This window comes from Hyaena hyaena, unplaced genomic scaffold (assembly GCF_003009895.1).
Source record: "Hyaena hyaena isolate Hyena2069 unplaced genomic scaffold, ASM300989v1 scaffold_216, whole genome shotgun sequence".
In the NCBI taxonomy this organism is placed as follows: domain Eukaryota; kingdom Metazoa; phylum Chordata; class Mammalia; order Carnivora; family Hyaenidae; genus Hyaena; species Hyaena hyaena.
Window position 1 is genome coordinate 219,198 of NW_024080848.1, and position 21,547 is coordinate 240,744.

Here is a 21,547-nt window from a genome sequence, read left to right on the forward strand (position 1 = left end):
ACTGTATACATTCTAAAATGAGACCAGATTTATCATAGTTTCATATTACCCCCGCCCCCGCCCTGGAGCGAAAGAAATATTTAGACTTGTACCTAAAAATTCTATTGCTGGAAGATTTTTAGAAAACCAGTTCTGTACGTTTCAGCCTTTCAAAGGAAAACAGAACTTGGGAGTTTTCAAGGCTGTTTTAAAACTGGCAAGTTACCAACTCTGGCTATCAATGCAAATCTGAAGCAGGAAGTACTAAGGAAATTCTAAACTCATTCCCTCCCTCTGCGAGATTTTCTACATTTTCATGTGCAAGAAGTATGTTAAGGGGTTGTTCTGTTTTGCTTTTGAAGGATTTGTACATTTACGTCTTTGAGAATATCCTTTGCCCCTTAGGAGCCTCTCTCTTCCTTCCCCTCCTCCTTAAGTCCTTTGTGTTTCAAGTGTTTGCCCTTTCTATAGCACAATCAGTTGGGCTCTAGCTAGACTTTGAGAGATGGGCGGCTGTCCAGGCTGCAGATGGTTAGAAACTCAGCCTGAAATCAGTGTGCAGTTGATGAATTGCTCCCTACACCTGACCCCAACTTCACACCAATGCTCTGAATACAATCTGAATACCACCGGCCAGAAAAATCCTGTAGGGTACCGCAGTCTAAACCCGTTTGTGTAAGATCTTCAGAGGAAGTGGATAGCCAAAGAAGGAAAGGCAGTAGGCTCACAGAAAAGCAGTGCCAGTAGAAACCATGCCCTGGATGGGTAGAAACATTGTGACCTGGTCAGAGGAAGGAACTGGAAGGAAGGATGAGCTTGCTGTGGGTGCTTGGATGAATTTTAAACTTTTGGGAAGATGACAAAAGTTTTCGAAGTATCCCTTATGAGAGAAATACCTGTTTCTCAGCTGCAAAATATCAATGCACCAGGCTGTGGCCATGTTTCACTCTTTTTAACCTTCCTAGTTTGACTAAAGTTGCTTTGCCAAGAAACCTCCCCAAAGTACCTCAAATTCAGATCAAAATTCACCCTGGCTCTCACACGGCAAGAGCAACAGGTTAGCTGCTTTGAGTGGGCTACAACAAAATTATTGAGAAATATTAGGTTACAACTCAATCAAACATCATTATAGACATTATCATTAAGCCAATGAACCATTCTTTGGTTCCCATTCTTTAAAATTTGCTGAGTACTCTGGGTGGTCTTCAAACAGCAAATTTGTTTTGATGACGATTCTTTTTTTTGAATCCAGCTAGGTCTCTTATATAAATATTATAACATGTCACCAAGATTTCTTCTATACTGCTTAACCAAAACCAACGTTTCTTTTTGAAATTGCTTCTTTCGAGAGGAAGAGAAAAATGGCCAAAAGAAAATTGACAAATGACAACTCTGAATGTGAGGTCTTGGACAGTGAACATTCTAGAATAACACTGTTAATAGGCATAGCTAGCTACTAGTCAGCTACTGAGTCTCATTTAACTTACAGGTACATTTTTTTCTAATATAATATTTTAAGCATTTAGAAAATTAGTTAAAGAGAGAAAAGTATAAACGTCTTATTACTTTTTTTTCTTTTTAAGCAACAAAGTGAATGGATTGGTTCTGATGTGATGGGGAATAGAGGAACAGGGAAAGGCAGGCGAGTGCCTCAAGTTTTTCTAAAACTTTAACTGCATTTGAGCAAATGGAAACATTTCCATCTATTTAAAAAAATCCTACTTTCATTTTGTTTTATCATAATAAAATAGCAGCTGTATCTAATACACACATTCAGTATCTTGCACTTTCTGAATGGGTACAATAAATAGCAAACCTTTTGGTTCTTTTGCAGTCCCATAAAGATTTTCCAACCCAAACTAATGTCGGTAAATAGCTTTTGTTGATTCGTTAAAAACACCTGAAGTTAGACAACAGCTTAAATTATGATGTCACCAGAATAGGACTTTTATGGTCAACCGCGGAATTCTATTTTTATCCACCATAAGTATTCTTTATGTATCAGCATCATTTTAAACAGCCATGATTTCAAAAACGGATTATAACTACACACCAAGGCTGGAAGGACACCAGATTCTATGAATCCCACCCGGACTTACCAAATCAACATAAGCGGCATGCATTTCCTTCAAAATTATTATAGATTAAATTTTAAGATATAAGCATAAAACGAGACAAAAACCAACACTGAAATAACCTAGCTGTGTTCATGCTGTTCTCAGGGGCATGAGAGTCCTTTATTACATAGTGTTCATGCTGTCATGAAGCCCCCACACTTTAAAATATGATTGATCCTTCTTCCCATCCCTGGGGTGCCCACGTTTCAAACCAGGGCACGTTTTCACATCTTCAGCTTCCAGGAATGTTATTAATGTCTGTCATTTCAGAGCCACCGGAACAGTATTGGACAACTTCACAGCACGGTCGAAATTTTACAACATAATAATCAATATGAACTACCAGGATAGCCAAAGGAGCTGATCTTATATTCCCTGCCACCCTGATCTGATTACCCAAATATCAGCTCAGGTCACCTAATGGATCTAGCTTCTTTAAAAATGTTCCAGAAGTTGATGGCTTTGACTAGCTTGAAAGTAACAAGATCCAGATGCCGCCTGTCTACACAACACTAAGCTATACAGGACCCCAAAACAGATTTTATTTTAATTCCCTCTATATTTTTCAGGCTCTCTTCTTTTCCACCACTTCACTTTCCCTCTTTATCCTTATCTCTCCCTCTCCCTCCTTCTCTCTGTCTCTCTCTCTGTCTCTCTCTTTCTCTCTCACACACACACACACACACACACACACACAGACACCACACACACTTCCCATCAGTGTAGCTCATCCAGCATCCTGTCCTTAATATAACGCGCACGACATTATTTCCTGCTAGTAATAAGTTAAAAGAAATCTCAAGCAGGAAAGTAATTATTCCATTATTCCATTCATTTTTATCTAAAGTTTCTTTTCTGAATATACTTCATATTAAAAAAAAAAACAAAAAGAGAGAAGACCCAAAGAGAAAGCATAAATTTGGAAACATTTGGAAAAATTTAGCCAAATGAGTAAAAGGGATGGAATGTCCGATATTTTTCATGGAGCCCTTGAGTTTGTTGTTTTTGTTTCTTTGGGGGATGAAAAATGACTATAAATTTCCTTTTTTTAAACTTGTCCTTGCTTTGCTGTTTCCTTAAGGGAGGCAGGCAGCATTCTCTACCCAGTCCCCCAAAGAGTTAAAACTCAAGGCACTGGAGCAGGAGGGCTGGTCTATTTAAGCAGCGGCAGCACAAACTAAATGCTCACAAAGGCAAAAAGCAATGTGAGTCGACCTTGGAGGGGCAGGGCGAGTCACGGAGCGTTTGAAAAAGAAAGAAAAAAGCAACGATTTTTAATATAATTCTGAAAGTCTGCTGCCGGGTCTCGTTTACAGATAGGCATTGTTTGATGAGACAGAATAAATAAGAGCTAACTACAGCATGAATTACCAAACACTAATCACATCATCGAGTCCTGGTGACAGCACAGATCACTCAAGGCATTCCTTGTTCACTCTCAGCATATTCATTTATTAAGAAGACAGTGGAGTCAGGCTAATGCAATACAAAATAATATCATCCGTATAGAAATATAACCCATGCGTTCAAAGTGGTAACTCCACCAACATCCCCCCTCCCCCAGTCAAGTCCAATTTAATTGACAAATTGGAGCAGTGATTCCACACCTGAGAGTCTTTCATGTCTGAACTGCCTGATAAAGTTCACAGTTGGCACTGCCCACTGCTTAGTTACGTACGCTTGCCACTGGCCCCGTAATGATCATTTGAGCACACACATAAAGATTCAAGTATTTAACCAATTCATGTCCAAATATCATCAGTTACATTTCATCCTGTTTCAAGACCCAGGCCTCCTGATGGACCTAGCTTCTAGAAAAACAGAGCTTCTAAAAGTAAAGAGCACCTATTGTAAAGCTCCAAAATTCAGTCTCTAGCATCTTGATCTTCCTCGATATAAAATAAAATATGTAAGGCAAATAAAAACAAAACACAGAAACACACCCAAACAAACTCTAAGGGACTTTAGTCAGCTGTACTATACCTTCGCACATCCTTCCTTCATTTTATACTCAGCGATTAAAAGTTTGAGTTGCCCCCACCCTGGTGTGTCCTATCCAGTGGGAAAAACCCTTTTAGAGCCACAAACAAAGAAAAGCTCACCAGAAAAGCCCCTGAAATTGTATTCTTGTGTCTGATAATCACTGTTACGATCTCCTTTCTAACAAGCTGTCCATCTGCAAAGGACTTTACTACGGGTATCAGGAACATTTTCATGTTGCCAAATAACAACAAAGGAACACGAGCGAAACTATTATCTCTCTTGAAAGAGAAAGCCACAATCCCGGGCTAGCTTTCTTATATTCTCCCCTGCCTCATTAACTCCCTCGGTATGTTACTAATTTCAAAGAAGCAGGAAGAGGTGATGGGGAAGGAGAGGTAAATAATAATTCACACGCCTGTCTCTTTCCCATCCCAAGTGCAGGATACCACACTGATTGCCAGACTGTGGGTCACGCCATACCTTGGTTTGGAGATACTGAGGATAGTAGTAAGTGTACTGGGGGTACATTTGTGGCTGATCCAGGCGTTTGCCCATGTAGCTGGAATCTTTATCTCCGAGGCAGGGAACTGGATGACAGGGTATAGTTCCCCAGGCCGAGCTTCCTCTTAAACCACTATTCCTGACAGTCCCGATGACTGATGAGGCTTCAGAGATCCCTCGTCTTCCACCACTCGCTAGTTCCAACACAGCAAGAATTTAAAAAAGAAACACACCAAAAAAAAAAAAAAAAAAAAAGGAGGGGTATCGGTAGGAAAAAAAGACCAATACACACAGCCTCCCCAGATCTTGCCTTCCTTCCCCCAGCTGCCAGGGTCCACTTGGGATGAGGCAGTTTGTTCTCTACCAAGCTATCTGTAGTGATGTCAATTCCCAGCGTTTGTAAAGAGAGAGAGAGAAAAAAAAAAAAATCAAAGTCCTTTTAGCACAACTCCGAATCCTTGCAGATCAGCTTCCTGTCTCCTGTTTGTCTCTTTCCCCACCGTAAAGGAAAAAAAGAAAATAGAAAGAAAGAGAAAGAAAGAAGAAACCAAAAAAAGAAAAAGAAAGAAAGAAAGAAAAATAAAGGGGAAAAGAAAAAGGGGAAAAAAAAAAAAAAAAAACCTCGCACAGCTTAGTTGCTGCTGTCTCCCTCCCAGAGTGACATGGTGTTCGGGGCTTGTCCTGTCCTTTCATTCACTTCCCCTCCTTCCAGCCGGTGGGTGGAACCGAGAGAGCCTCTCCAGGGAGCAGCGTACGCAGTCCAGAAGGCTGCAGTATTTCCTCCAAGAAAAAAAAAAAAGGCTGCTTCAACCCCTGCTGCAAGCAAAGTTCCGATTCCCTCTGCTGGCTATCTCGAATAGCAAAGCAATTTTTGCAGCAAGCTGCTGCCGCTGGAACAGAACCCGGGGAACTCAAATGCGGGCGGGTGGATTATTTCTTATCCCTCCCTTCATCTACCCGCCCCCCCACAAGAGCTGCCTTCTTTCTTTCTTTTTTTTTTTCTTGCCAAGTCGCAAGGTATGCCACGCTGCTAAACAAAACACAGGAGACCATGGGAGGGAAGAGAAGACGAAGGAAGAAAGGAAGAGAAAGAAACAAAACAAAACAAAACAAAAAATACTAAATAAAGGCAGAGGGACAGCCCTTGCTGGTGAAAATGGGAAAAGAGTATCCTGAATGCTTTCAAAACCTGTTAATATATAAAGCCAGATGAATCCAAGACCTGGTGCAGAAACTCTTCTTGGAGGCATGGAGGGAGAAAAGTAGTGAAGAAATTGTAAAGTCTACTCCGGGACTACTATTAACAAGACATGCAGCATCAGATCACAGTGACCGACTTACTGGAGCAGAAATGATCATTCTTAGTCTTACAACCATTTTGTGAGCATCAAAAGAGATATCCCACTAGGTTTACGGATGACGTTAGAAATAAAATCACTGTTTCTCTCACTGTCTATCTCTTTATAATTATTTTGATTCACGAATGCATTAATCACTTTACTGATATCATCACACACACAAAAATCATACTTACTTGGCTGAGCTTTTCGCCCACCAAAAATAAGCCCTAGTCTGACAGGTCTATCATCTATTACATTAATAATACAAATTGTTTCAGAGAAAATATATTTCCTTTAAGGGTCTCTTTTCAAGGCAGACAAGGCTAAAATTAGACATGCCAGCTGTGTTTTGCTGCGAGTGCTCACGCATGCCCAAAGCGTGGGCAGACCAACATTGAGAGCCTCTCTATTCTGTCAAACCGGCTCTGTTCTCCCCAGTCCAGAGTCGCCTTTTCAGATAAGAGGTTTCTGGTATAAATCCAGCTTCTTAGTGAAGAACAGAGAATTCCAGCCCAATGCACAATATGGTGTCCATCCACATACAAGTCCCGCCACCCATGAGGTCGCTGGTTTCCACTCAGGGGTCTGGTTATTGGAAACTGTGTGAGAACATGCATGTTCTTTGGAGAAAGGAGGAGGAGCTTTCTTTGGAGAAAGGAGAAAGGAGTAAAGAGGGTAGGGAGCTTTACATTAGACTTTTGGGAAGAACAACAACCAGAAAGAAGGAAGGAGTGAGGGTGGGAAGGTATGAGTTAGGAGCCCTTATAGCACTATCACTGAGAGAATTAAATCAATTCCAGCAACATTAAAATGTGTTATTCAGACCTCACTCATCCCATCCAGCAGGTGGAAATACTGTCAGCTTACCTGGCTGAAGGCCGTAAACTAAATCAGATACTAAATCAAAATTACACTGATTTAAAAACTATTCAGGGACATCTCATTGCTCAGACAATAAAGTTCTGACTCCTTGGGAATAGTTTTCAAGACACCTGAAAACCCACCATTATTCTCCAGAATCAGATAGTCAACTCTGTTCCTCACGGTCATAGTGAAGTGGTTTTGAACTGGAATGTGCTCTTTCAGGGCCTTCTGTTATTGGCTCTGCCCTGGAGTCGTCTTGCATCCCCATCCTGCAGATCTCAGCATGGATATCCGCCCCCTCAGAGTAGCTTTCCCCGAACCCTTGCTTCCCTGCTGCACCTTATATTTGCCCTAATAGAATGCTTATCCTGTGCAACTGCCTGTTAATTCCATGTTTGTTTCTCCTATGATGCCCTAAAAGCCTCAGGAAAAGCAGGAAAGTAGGAGGTCCCATCAATCTCATTCACCTTCATATTTCCAAAACCTGCCACGGAATCTGGCACAAAAAGGGTGCTCTGCAAATGTTTGGAAAATACGATATCTTACATACTATAAAAATTCTAACCCAACTCATATACTTCTTTCAGTACATTTCAGTAAATTTCTAGATGCAGGGGACAGAGTGATAACATAGATCAGAACAATGTCCATCCCTCATAGAATATATATTCTAGTGAGGGAGATAAAGTGATAAGCAAGCAAATCGGCAATATAAGTCAGGTAAAGTACAGTGCTGTTGAGAAATATAAAGCTGAGTAAAGAAAAACAGAGTCACAGGGATTCCTTTATTCATTCATTCATTCATTCATTTTTAGGGATTCCACTTTAAACAGGGTAGACAGAGGGCACCTGGGTGGCCCAGTTAGTTGAGTGTTTGACTTCAGCTCAGGTCATGATCTCACAGCTTGTGGGTTTTCGCCCCATGTCGGGCTCTATGCTGACAGCTCAGAGGCTGGAACCTGCTTCAGATTCTGTGTCTCCCTCTCTCTCTGCCCCTCCTCTGCTCACACTCTCTCTCTTCTCTCTTTCTCAAAATAAATGAACATAATAATAATAATAAAAAAAGGGATAGTCAGGAAATGCTCACCAAGAAAGAGCTCTGAGGTTAAAGGAAGGATGGGAACCACACCCTGGGTGTTGTGTGCCCTGAGAGCACTTTGAGGGCCTTGGCTCAGACGCAAACTGCCTTGGCTCCAGTTCTGCCTCTGACAGATCACTCTGCCTCCTTTTCTCATCCCTTCAATGTCATGCCACACACTTCATACAGCTATCATGAGAATTCATCCAGGTTAACATGCAAAGCATTTATAACACCTAGGAACATACTGGATCTGCTCAATAAATGTCAGCTTGTATCTGGAAGGAGATTATCCCAGACAGAGATAACAGTAAGTACAGAAAGCCTGGCAGCATGAATGTGTCTTTAAAACAAACATGGAAAAGATGGCACAGAGGCTGAAATGGAGCAAGTATGGAGTAAGACTATCAAAAGAAGACCCTGGAGAGGTACCCTGGGCCAGATAATAAAAGTCTTAGCGGGAACTTAGTGAAGAAAGCAAAATTAGTGAGTTAATAGTACAGCCAGCAATCTATCCAAATATTTTTATTGTAGATCTAGTCATCTTCAACTATAGAATGCTGTCCTCCAAATGACTTAATGAGGTTCCTCCAAATACCAAGACTTAGAAGATCAGGATCCTCAATTGCTTCTGGCAATTTTACCACTATGAACAAAGGATACCAGTATTCTTTTATTTATAACTGGTCTACCTATGCCTTGGAGGGGAAGGAATAGTACCTTACTTACAAATGAAAGGCCAAAAAAATAACGCCTCAGCCCAAGCTATAGCTCACTCATATGTAAAGTTCCCAGCATGCGTTGATGCTATCTGCAATTTCTACACAAATTTCCACTTTCCAAAATGCTATTCTGTTTCATTGGATTATTGCTATGTTCTGGGCATCAACTATCATTAGTCTAAGCACATTCATTGAACATTTAAAGCCTTTCTTAAATAATGCAAAGACAGTTTGCCACTTGTGACAACTGTAAAACCTGTGTTTTATTTTTTCTATTTATTTATTTTTTCTGTTAGACATACCAGTAGCCATCACAATCGGGGAAGCAAGATACTCATGTCAGAAATAGTTTTTATATCATGTCTGCTCTGTTGGAGAAGTAGTGCTTTCCATTTAAATGATCAAGTTAAGGTAGGAGGTAACTAATTTAAGGCACTCTCTAAATCAGAAGCCAGCTGTGTCCCATTTGCCAACTAACAAACAAATTTTGTACAAATCCAAAAGAAGCAAACTGCATCAAAGGGCATGGACTCTTACACATTCACATGATTCACAGCATAGACTGGAGAAGCACTCATTTAAGACAAGTTCTTGGTTAAATAGGATAGAGACAACAGACATCTCAGACACACCATCCGGAGTTAGAGAAATGATGGTCCTGAAATGAAGGTCAATTGGGTAGAGATGGAGAAGCTCTTCTGGTTTGCTCTTGACCTATCCCCTCAAAGAATAACTGGGTCCTGTCTTTGGTTGATTTATTTTTTAAATGACAAAGACTTAGTCAAAAGCAGAAGAAAAGAACAGTCGAGAGATAAGCAAATAATAATAATGAGTCATTATTATTATCTTTATTATTATACTATCTTTGCAAGCTTGGATACTATCCTATCTGCAAGACGTTCATGACCTTGAACAAATTAAAACAAACAAACAAACGAAAGCACAAGTTGGTATTTCTTGCCCTTTTTATTCAAATTTGTGAAATCCCTTTCCAACACAGCAGTTGCCAATGGCCTGTTAAAGATAAAAGTTAGCTTGAAAAAAAAAAAAAGGTAAGATGGTATAGATTATAAACTCTGACAGTAGTGATGCAAATGCCTTTTCTCCTACTGAATACTATCCATGGTTTAAGACCATACCTGAGACAAATCAGGAGAAAGAGATGACTAGTGATCCAAGCATTTGTGGTCCAAATTTCAACTACAATGGAATGTAAAATTTTAATGTAGATAAAAAGAATAAAAATTGGCCTTGGAAGGAAATTGCAAGCTTCAAGACAGAATTATAATGGGCTATATTTCAGGACAGTCAATCACATGCAAGAATAATTTAAAACAATAAACATTATTAAATTCAACAGTTTTGCTAAAGCATCTATTGTGTGCCTAAATCATCAAGGGTACCAAGATAAAAATTGTCATCCCTTGTCCTCAAGTAGACTTAGTATCTCAGTATCTACCAAACCTCAGCCATTCATAAATGACCTAGATGTTTTTCCTCATATCTGAATACCAATCATAATAATAGTTACTCAATAATTTTAAGTTGACCCAGTTTTTTGAAGTACATTCTTTACTATAATTCTAAGCAGTGATGCACATGAAAACTCATGTTTATTTTGCTTTTATTATCTCTTTAAAAAAATACTTAACACTACTCTCGCCCTTTACATATACTTTTCATAGCCCTTAATACCATGGCAGTCACATATATTTCTCTTTTACTACTAGGATCACCAAGACTCACACACTTCTCAACTTCATTGAAATTAGGCATGACCATGTGACTGGCTACGGCCAATAAAATCTGAAGCAGAAGTGATATGTGTATGTACTTTTAACTGTTGCTGTTTGATTCACCAGCCTACTCTTTCCTTATGGAAGCATGTGCTTATATGGAGGAAGCATCTTGGAAGGCTTAGAACAGCTGCTTTGAGTAGTCACCTGGACTAGCCATTGACTTGTTGCAAGCAAAAAATAAACCTTTGTTGGAATTATGCTAATGAGATTTGGTGACTTACCACAGCATCACTTAGCCCACACTCACTAATATGATATTACTTGTACTTTGATTCTGTATTTGTTGATTTCCTTCCTTGAGGATCCTCTCTACTAATATATATAAGCTTCTAAGGGCAAGGAATTTATCTGTCATGTTCACTGTTATATTCCCAGAACTTAGAACAGGCTTTGGGGTTTAATATACATTTAATAAATATGTTACATAAATGAATAAAATGTTCATCTAAAATAATCTCATTAATCTGTCAGTGGTGAAAGTGAAAATACTTGATGAAATAGAAGGGGAAACAAGACATGTACTCAAATGTAAAAAAAAATGTTTTAAGTTTTCTAGAAGGAGAACTGCTATAAAAATAGCTACTGACTGTTCAGAGGAGGGGAAGAGTTTTCCACACTGACTATAAGGCATGAGTACTGGGTTAAGAAAGACTACTGAAGAGAAGAAGGCGGCCAAGGAGAAAATGAATTAAAATATAGATGGCCTACTACATACTAGACACTATACTAGAAGTTTATGAAGTCTCCTCAGTTAAAACTCCCAAGTACCTGGAAGGTGGGTATAATTTTCCATACTTTACAGTTGAGTAAATTGAGGAGATTTTTTTACCTCTTCTACCCAAGTTCATCCAGTGACACTACAGTAGAGGAATATCCCTAACCCATGTCTGTATAAAGCCCAAACCCAGGTTTTTCCCTCAGCATCATTTGATGGAGATCTTAAATATTTTATTCCAAAATTGGATAAGATGATCTTTGTGTTTCAAACAGAAAACTCACAGTATATATAAAAGTCCTAAATAAGTCAGTGTGTCTTCATAGGAACAGATGGTGCAGAACAGAGAGAAAACTGGAAAGAAAGAGCATGGCCTTCTATCAAATAGCATAAACTCTATTTGAACCACAGATGTGATGGGTAATTGTATGTGTCAACTTGGCTAGAATACAGTGCCCAGTCATTTGGTCAAACACCAGTCTAGATGTTGCTGTGAGGTATTTTTTCAGTGTGGTTAACATTTAAATCAGTAGACTTTGGACCTCATCAAGATAAAAAGCTTCTTCACAGTGAAGGAAACAATCAAAAAATCTAAAAGGCAACCAATGGAATGGGAGAAGACATTTGCAAATGACACTTCAGATAAAAGGTCAGTATCAAAATCTCTAAGGACCTTACCAAACTTAACACCCAAAACCCAATTCAGTGAAGAAATGGGCAGAAGACATGAATAGACAGTTTTCCAAAGAAGGCATCCAGATGGCTAACAGACACATGAAAAGATGCTCAACATCACTCTTCATCAGGGAAATACAAATCAAAACTTCAATGAGATACCACCTCACACCTGTCAGAATGGCTAAAGTAAACAACTCCGGAAACAGATGCTGGTGGGGATGTGGAGAAAGGGGAACCCCTTTACACTGTTTGTGGGAATGCAAACTGGTACAGCCACTCTGGAAAACAGTATGGAGGTTCCTCAAAAAATTAAAAATAGAACTACCCTATTACCCAGCAATTTCACTACTAGGAATTTATACAAAAGATACAAAAATACCAATTCGAAGGGGCACATGCACCCCAAAGTTTACAGCAGCCCTATCAATAATAGCCAAATTATGTAAGGAGTCCAAATGCCCATCGACTGATAAATGGATAAAGCAGTTGTGGTATGTATGTACGTATATATAGTGGAATACTACTTGGCGATGAAAAATAATGAAATTCTGCCATTTGCAAATGTGGACAGAACTAGATGGTATTATGCAAAGTGAAATAAGTCAGTCAGAAAAAGACAGATATCCTATGATTTCAATCATATGTGGAATTTGAGAAACTCAACAGATGAACATAAGGGAAGGAAACAAGAAAAATAGAGAGAAAGGCAAACCATAGAGACTCTTAAATACAAAGAACAAACTGAGGGTTGCTGGAGGGGAGGAGGGTGGGAGAATGGGTTATATGGGTAATGGGCATTAAGGAGGGCACTTGTTGGGTGTCATATGTAAGAGATGAATTACTGGGTCCTACTCCTGAAGCCAAGACTACACTGTATGTTAACTAGCTTGAATTTAAATTAAAAAACAATTAATCAGTAGGCTTTGGAGTAGAGCACATTATTCTCCATAACAGGAGTGAGCCTCATCCAAAGAGGTAAAGGATTTATGAATGAAGACTGAGATCCTTTGAGAAGGAAGAAATTCTGTCTCTAGACTGCCTTTGGACTCTAGACTTCTTGGGTCTCCATCCTGCCAACCTGACCTGCAGTTTTAGATCCACGAGCACCCACAATTATGTGAAACAACTCCTTAAAATTCTCTCTCTATAGAGACAAATCTTAATACAACAAGCTAATAAAATGAAGGGAATGGCAGCCATGAAGGGCTCTGATATGGACACTCTTATACATTTCTAATAAATGTCTATAATGCTTTTTAATAGAGAATAACAAAGTGGAGAGCCTTAAAGACCTTCATCCTTGTCACACAGTAATTTCAGTTCTAGGAATCTAAAAAAGATCATCACTTGAATTTTAAGAATAAGTAATTGGAGGCCCCTGAGTGTCCAACTCCAGTTTGGCTAAATAAATCACAGTACGGGATATGATCCAATCACTAAAATGATACGTAACATTTTAACAATATGGGTAATGCTTAAGTCAAATAGATAATGATCAGATCACAATCTAGTATATACACTGGGTTTTCAAATATGAAACATAAACACATAGGAGAATAGAACTATAAATGAGTAAGAACAGTGGAACACTCTTCTGTGGTGGTGTTATTCGTGAGTTTTTCAAAAAAAATTTTTTTTGGCATTTTTCCAATGTCTTCAAATGAGAAAATATTTCATTATTTAAAATAAATATTATCTTAAAAGTAATTTTTAGAGAAGTATATTCCTAACTATGTTTTTGTTATTAGATTACAGGGCATTTTGAAACACCCAGAGAAGATATCAAAATAAATTACATGTGCATTTTACATAGCCATTTCCTTCTTATCTGAATGAGACCTCACGTTAAGAAAAGTTCGTCTTTCTTTAAAGTCTAGGAGCATAAATTCTACAACCAAAAAATGTTAAAACTCTCATTCAAGACCTAAAACCAAATATCCTTGTTTAATGAAAGAATAACAGCCACCAATGACAAATTCACAAGCATTACAGTAAACCAACATAAGTACCCAAAACATTAATTAATTTCTTTTTTGGAGGGGAGTAGAAGCAGAGTGACAGGGAGAGACAGAATCTCAAGCAGATTCCACACCTGGCCCAGAGCCTGATGCAGTCTATCTCATGACCATGAGATCATGACCTGAGCTGAAATCAAGAGTCAGATGCTTAACTGACTGAGCCACCCAGGCATCCCAACTAAATTTTTTTAACATCAATTATTTCCGCCTTTGTATTCTTACATTTCTCATAAATTTATCTGTAAGCAACATATCTGTCAGCTTGCTTATAATATGCTATAGGCACAGGGATGTTTAATTTTATTATTATTATTATTATTTTGTCTATCACTATGCCTCCCTGTCTATTTCCATGCAAAGAATTCCACTATCTGCAGCCCACTGAGCCAATTTTGTCCTGATGTAGCTGGTGGATTCTTGTGGCCTTCTTACAAGGATACCTTCTGCCATGACTTGTGTCAGCATTGGACCAGAGCTTCGGAAAACACCAGCTAAAAACCTCAAAGTAGAGAGAGAGGAGTAGCTGCTTTGTCACATTAGAAACACATTTTCCTAAAAGGAGTACCATTACTTTGTATTGACCATCCAGCTTCCTGCTGCCAATAGCTAACCAAGTCAGGTCAATATGACCAGATCTGATTGGCTGGGCTGATTCTTCTCTCTAGAAACATCTGCAGAAGTCCAAGCCAAAGGTTAACACTAAATAGAATCACTAGGTTGTACACCTGAAACTAATATAATACTATATGTTAACTAAGCTTCAATTAAAAATTTGAGGGGTTTCTGAGTGCCTCAGTCAGTTAAGTGTTCAGCTCTTGGTTTTGGCTCAGGTCATGACCTCACAGTTAGCGGGTTTGATCCCCACATCGGGCTCCATGCTGACAAAGCAAAGCCTGCTTGGGATTCTCTCTCTCCCTCTTTCTCTGCCCCTCCCCTGCTCGTGATCTCTCTCTCTCAAAATAAAAAATAAACATTTAAAAATGTTTTCATAATTAAAAAAAAGAATTACTAGATAAAATACAAGATCCCAAGTTAAACTTGAATTTCAGACAAACCATGTATATTTAATACAATGTGTCCCAAATATTGCACATGGTATGTCTCATGAAATATTTGGGCCATAATTGTACAAAGTACTCAATGCTTGTCTGAGATTCAAATCTACCTGGGTGTTATGTATTTTTATTTCCTAAAGCTGGCAAACTTATTCTTATTTGAGGCACTGAGATGGTTTAGAGGCCTTTCAGAGGACACAAGAATTGGTAGAGAATTCAAATTTAATGACTACTAGCAATGCTTAATGTTTTCAATCATCTTTACACTCAAACCAGGTAAATCACAAATGTCCCCGAATGAAGTTTCCTCTTTAGGAGACTTATATCCCAGCTGTGTTCCTGATATGAATCCAAACACTATACCAGGGTCTCTAGTTTTGTTATAACAGCAAATTTGTTTTTTTTTTTCTTTTTTGACATGAGGGAACATTTATACTTTTTTTTCTCGTTATTCAACCTAATAAAGTATCTGTCAAGAACAACAGATGTCCAGATCCCGGAATCCCTGACATCAGAAAGTTCCAATTTAGAGAACCAGACACATGTACAAAATACAACAGGAAAGGAGATCAAGGACAATGCTACCCAAAGTGTGGTCTACAAAGTGCTAATCTGCCAGCACTCCTGTGTCCATGCAGTGCCTACAGGGATTGAGAATCTGCGTCCAGCCACTTTACAGTAATTTGTCAGAAGAATTTTATGTCTCTTGTCTCACAAGTAATAAAAGATTGGACTTGTATTTTGAAGGTCTGTTGTTTTGCACTTCATTTTTCTACCAATTTCTATTGTACATTACAGAAATCCAGCTAAGGTCAATGAGAAATAAACAAAAAGCTGTCTTTCATGACAGACAGTTTGAAAAGTGCTGATCTATAAAATATACAATTGTCATATTTCCTTTCATTTCCATTTGCACATTTCTAGTGGTGGAAAAGTTGCACTGATGTGTTTTCTGATTGTGATACAAGGAATAATGAAACTCACATGAACTACAAAGGAAAAATGTAATCCCCTCAAATTTGCTGTTCTTGTGTTCGTAACTCATTCTCTTGTCTTTGTCTATTCCTTACCCACTAACCTATAGTCAACCTTCCTGACCCCAAGGGCAGTACTTAAGAGTACCAAACCCAAAGCCAGGACACGTGAGGCTGTAGGTTGTTGACTGACCTTGGCGAGATGGATTCCCCAGCCAGAGCCTCATGTGTGTAAAATGTAGGTTGTAATGAGGGCACTCACGGTCCCTTCCTGACTCTGATACCAGGATACAATTGTTGAACTAAGATGAGACTGTGTGTTTTTGGCTACGGGGTTACACTGGCTGGCCCCTGGAGTGGACGGCAAGGTACAGGCCAACCGCAGAAGCTTGACACGCTTGAGCCAGGGGCTCTGTGCAACTCTCTGCCGTTCCCAGCAGCTGCAGGCTGGGAGGCCCCAATTCCAAAAATAGCCCCACAAATTATGATTTGCCTTCTAGAGATGACATCTCTGTGAACAGCACTAAATCACGGCCATACGGTTAGCTTGACACTTTGGCCAGTGCCTCGAAAACAGCTCAATCCCTGGAAGTCTAGGGGCATGATCCATCCCACCCAGGGGCTTTCAGCATCCTGCATGTTTATGCTCATTATGCAGTCAGGAAACATAATTATTCGTTTTTCTTTAAGGAAGTTTATGACCAAAGGTAATGGGGGGAACATAAATGTACTGACTGTTTACTGAGACTCATAAATGCTAAGAACACAGACAAATAATTGTCTCTTGGAGATTTGTTCTTGTGGCGGAGAATCTTCATTTTTAGTAATTTAACTACTGAAAGTTTACCCACCTTGAGGAGAATTATTTAGTGGGAAATAAAACTTAGCACCTATTTCATTCTCTGCTCCAACAACTTTCATCCTTTCAGAAAACTGTCTTTCACATAAAATGTGCAGAAGGTAGCTTGTTATATAGGGCTAGTAAAACTAAGAAGTAATTAGTACAAGCTAAACCTCTAAATAATAATGACAAGTCTTAACATTTGCAGAGCTCTGGATCAACATTAACTAATAACTTCTCTGTTTTCCTCTGTGAAAGATAAACTTTGTTACTCACAAATTATCAAGAAAGAAAAAACAAAGAAGTAAAGAAATCGGTTCTGGCCAATTAGTTTAAAAAAAAGTAGAGCTCAGGTCAGAATTTAGCAAGTACAATCAAATGCTTACACCTGTTCTTAGTTAAAAACAGTGTTCATGTAGGGGTGCCTGGGTGGCTCAGCCAGTTAGACTTACGACTTAAGCTCAGGTCATGATCTCGCAGTTCGTGGGTTCGAGCTCCGCATCAGACTCTGTGCTGACAGCTCAGAGCCTGGAGCCTGCTTCAGATTCTGTGTTCCCCTCTCTCTGCCCCTCCCCCGCTTGTGCTCTGCCTCTCTCTCTCTCAAAAATAAATAAAGGTAGGGGCACCTGGGTGGCTCAGTCGGTTAAGAGTCCGACTTTGGCTCAGGTCATGATCTCATGGTTCATGGGTTCGAGCCCCACGTTGGGCTCTATGCTGACGGCTAGCTCAGAGCCTGGAGCCTGTTTTCGGATTCTGTATCTCTCTCTCTCTCTGACCCTTCCCTGCTCACACACACTCTCTCTCTCTCTCAGAAATAAATAAAACATTAAAAAAAAAAAAGCAGTGTTCACTTATGGCCAGGATGGGCCACTGGTCAGAATGAGCCCATCTAAGCAGACCTTCTAGGAAGGTTTGGTATTTCAGGGCAGGGGAAACCAGTTTGAAGCCACCGGACTTTTGGACTCCTGATCTCCTACCCTAACTGCCACAATGACAGATACATGGTGACATTATTTGTGTGTGTGCAGAGGAAAGACAGAGATGCTGCAAGTAACTGTGTGTGTTGATGGCCTGCCTGTAGCTTCCTCTCTCCCCACAAGGACAGGTGCACTAAGTTTGTCAGTTAACCTTGCCTTATCCCCTCCAGCAGTGGCCATACTGTCAGATTCTCAAGCATGTTGCCTCTTCACGCAAAGGAGTTAAAAGTGAACCATTCCAGAGGCGCCTGGGTGGCTGGATCGGTTGAGCATCCAACTTTGGCTCAGGTCATGATCTGGCAGTTCATGAGTTCAAGCCCCAGATCAGGCTCTCAGCTGTTAGCCTGTCAGGACAGAACCTGCTTAGGATCTCTGTTCCCCTCTCATTACCCCTCCCCCACTTGCGCTCTCCCCAAAATAATTAAAGAAAAAGTGAACCATTCCAACAAAGGAAAGGAAAAACAAATAATGCCGAATAAGACCCCTTACCAGCTCATCTCTCTTCCTTCGTCTCTACATCCAGTGGGAAAGAGAATTGAGAGCTTGTCAGGATTACCTGCTTGGCATCAAACAGTCCCTTGCAGGGAGGGTACAGAGAAGGCTCCCTGATGCCCTGCTTTGAGGAGTGACTCGTAGGAACCCAGGACAGCCCATCTCCCAAAAGCATCAGTTGGAAAAGGACACATCTGGCCCAGAGATGTCTCTCTCTCTTATCCCTTCCTTAGGCTGAAAACATTGAATTCTCTCAGTCTCTAAAGAGGACAAATTATTGAAAGGAACATAGGGAAGCTGGTCTGGTTCGCAGTGTAACGGACTCCCACTCCAACCACGATCTGGTGTGACATGCCCGTGCTTCATCTCTCTAAGGGGTGGGGAGCCTGTGCCAATTCTTGAGGTCATGTTAGTCTGGAGATTGAGACAATCTTCTCTCCCCTCTTGGGAGAAAGGCACACATGTTACCAGGGGCAGGGAAACAGGCAGGGACCCCTGTGCCGACGTGGACCTGTGGATCCCAGGCTTCTAACAATGCAATCACCACCATAGTATCTGGGAAAACTTGCTGTCCAAATCCAGCTTATTTATCTTTGCTTATAACTTTAAAAATTAGCTTATTTTCTTTGTAAAGAAACAATGTTATATCACGGTCCCTAGAAAAATCATATAGCGTTATTCCATGAGGTCACAATGGGAGGATTTATCCATTCTGACGAGGGATAAATGTATTGGATTCAATATGTTTGGCCTGGGAAATCTTTTTTTGTCAAATCCAGGATAACCAATTGTCCATTATACCGCGGCCTTGCTAAGAGAAGCTGATGTAGAAATGTTTAACCTCCTCATCCATAAACATTTCTTTCCTCCCAGAGCAGGAAAAGGCTGATCTTCTCAAGGCCTTATGTTATTTATTTTCCAGTGAAAGGATATGATTTTTATACAAGGTACAGTTTTCCCTTAGCATTTTTTAAGTGCCTGCCTTTTAAACGACTCCTAGAACTAAGATCCTGACCACTTGCCCTTGTTAAATATCTAGTGATCCTTTTCCCCAACAGATGGGAAGGGCCTCCTGATATGCCCCTGGCCTAATTTCAATTTGGGTAATTGCATTCTGTCGACTTGAAATTTCCCCACCAGTTTAATCTGCCTGGGATATGATGCCTCATTCTCGGCCCCGAACTGCCTGGTGCCGGCCGAGGCTGGGAACAGCTGGTACATTCCACCCCAGAAGTGGATGCATTTTAGTGGCAGGTGCACAGGTTTTCTTTGGCCGAATACAAATTCTAACCTAGGAAGAAGCCTCATGGATGCTTTTTATTTTTTCAATGAACATAACTTCCATGAAACCAAAAAATGTAAAAGCATCCAAAGCATAAATACGAATTGAGAAGAAAATACACTTTCAGTAAAACCAGTCTATTATTGTGTGATCATTTTGCACTCCATGAGTCTTATAATGCTTCTAGATTCAAATGTTAACAATAAGGAGGAATAATTCATATAAAGAAGAAAACCATTCCTCTTCTGAACGAAAGGATTTTGTACACACACATATGGGCACATGGGAATATGCACATATCTATACACATATATATAGGTAGGGGTGTGTGTGTGTGTGTGTGTGTGTGTAACTGAATGAGGTAATCTTTGTAGAACTAAAATAAATCTCTGGAAATAAAACAACTCCCCACAAAACCACCTTAGGCATTCTATCCATGCCTAATTTGCGTAGGTAATACATTTAATTGTAACGAGCTTATCGCCTGTAACAAACGGGAATCTTTAAAATGTATCCTGTTCATTTCTGTTTCCCCAGCACCTAGAACATAATAAGTACTTAAGGAAATAAAATACAGACTACATAGGTCAAACCTAATTAGCATTAAGCTCTGAGCCCCAAAATATTATTTCTAAGGGCTGCAAGTCAAGGTGTATTATTTTAATACAAAACCCCAGGAACACTTAGTGGACCAAAGCCACATTCCTTTGGCCACCTCACCTCTGGGGAACAGTTCGTGCAAGCACAGGCTCACCTTGCAAATGCCCTGTACCATCTCTCAGAGGTGGCTGACAGAGGCAGTGGGCTGGTGGGCAAGCGCAGGCTGAAGGTTCAGGGTGAGTACACCAAAGCAACGCCAAATCAGCGGAGAACAGGAGCTAGTAGAGAAATGCTCCTGCCTCCCAGCCTTGAGGCAGACAATTCTGGAAGCACTCCATACCATCTTAGGACACCTCTGTAAAACTGAACCCCATTGATCAACCTCATTTTTTTTCCCCTGCACTCTTTAGCAGTGGCCTTGACAACACACCATTAAAATGGACTTTTCTCCATCCCCTCCCCTGTGCCCCACTCCTGCTTCTGGGAATCACATCTCAAACAAACTATCTGAACCCTTGCCTCAGGCTCTGAATTTGGGGGAACCCAGACTCTAATGACTCAAGACATCACCATACTGACATACGGACAGTCACATCAGCCAACTATTCACATGTGAACATACAGAGTACCTATACCACCACCATTTATATTGTTTCCTATCATAGGACAGATAAGCCGTACACCAAGACCACCTTACTATATTTTGGCTAACTGATTACATGTTATGCTTAAACCAGGAAAAAGGACAACCAAGATTGTGCCTTGATATATATTCTAAAATATTAAACATTTCAGCTCTAAAAATCCTACCTCACCAATGACTCAGGAGCCATTCCCGTAGTCTCATAATTAGTAGGACAGTCCAGATTCTGCCTCATTTTTAGCCTCTGCAGGTCACCATAAATTAGCTTAGAGGCCCCGAGCCTCTGTATGACTCAAGCTGACTAGAATCCTAATTTGTGCTATGCAGAAATCTGAGCAATGCCATCTGCATGCGTAAGTCTTATGCTGTCTTGGCCCTTGGAAAACAAAACATATTTGCAGGAGCCCCTGCCTTTGTCCTCCTGTTTAGTCTGGATCATCAGTGGGTAGTGTCCTAACCTAAGAGTAGACCTCGATGAAGCCTGGGGTTCACCATGGGATGACTATGCACCTCATGAAGACAAGGGCAGACTGCCACAGAAGAGAGCCAGGCCACCTTTGAGTTGACCATCTCATACTCACTGGAGGCCTATGCTGTCTGGCCACACCAGACAGAGAAATGCAATGGACAAATGGACGGCAGGAAATTCTCACCAGTTTTTAAGGTACTAGTGCTTACAGCTCTGGGTTCCATAAGGTCAAATGGAGGTAAGAGCCTGACATAGCAGCTGGAGTGAGGTAAAGGCAGACTGAGGGACCAGAGTCTCTCAGTTCATGGAAAGGATTACAATACTTGGAAAATTGTATTAGAGAAGGTCCATGAGGTATGAGGAACATCCTCTGAGTTCCAAAAAATTAATAGTTTTTTAATCCGACTGTAAAAACTCTTT

General features: G+C 40.2%; 1 protein-coding gene across 1 annotated transcript in view; it reads right to left on the reverse strand.

Annotated features, from left to right (window-relative positions):
• RBMS3 (RNA binding motif single stranded interacting protein 3) overlaps positions 1 to 4,795 on the reverse strand; it is a 203,881-nt gene extending 199,086 nt beyond the window's left edge. Inside the window, exon 1 of the mRNA XM_039242715.1 lies at positions 4,560 to 4,795. Within this exon, the coding sequence (XP_039098646.1) occupies positions 4,560 to 4,634 (75 nt within the window). The 5' untranslated portion in view covers positions 4,635 to 4,795. The remainder of the gene's footprint in view (positions 1 to 4,559) is intronic.
• Positions 4,796 to 21,547: the final 16,752 nt, after the last annotated feature.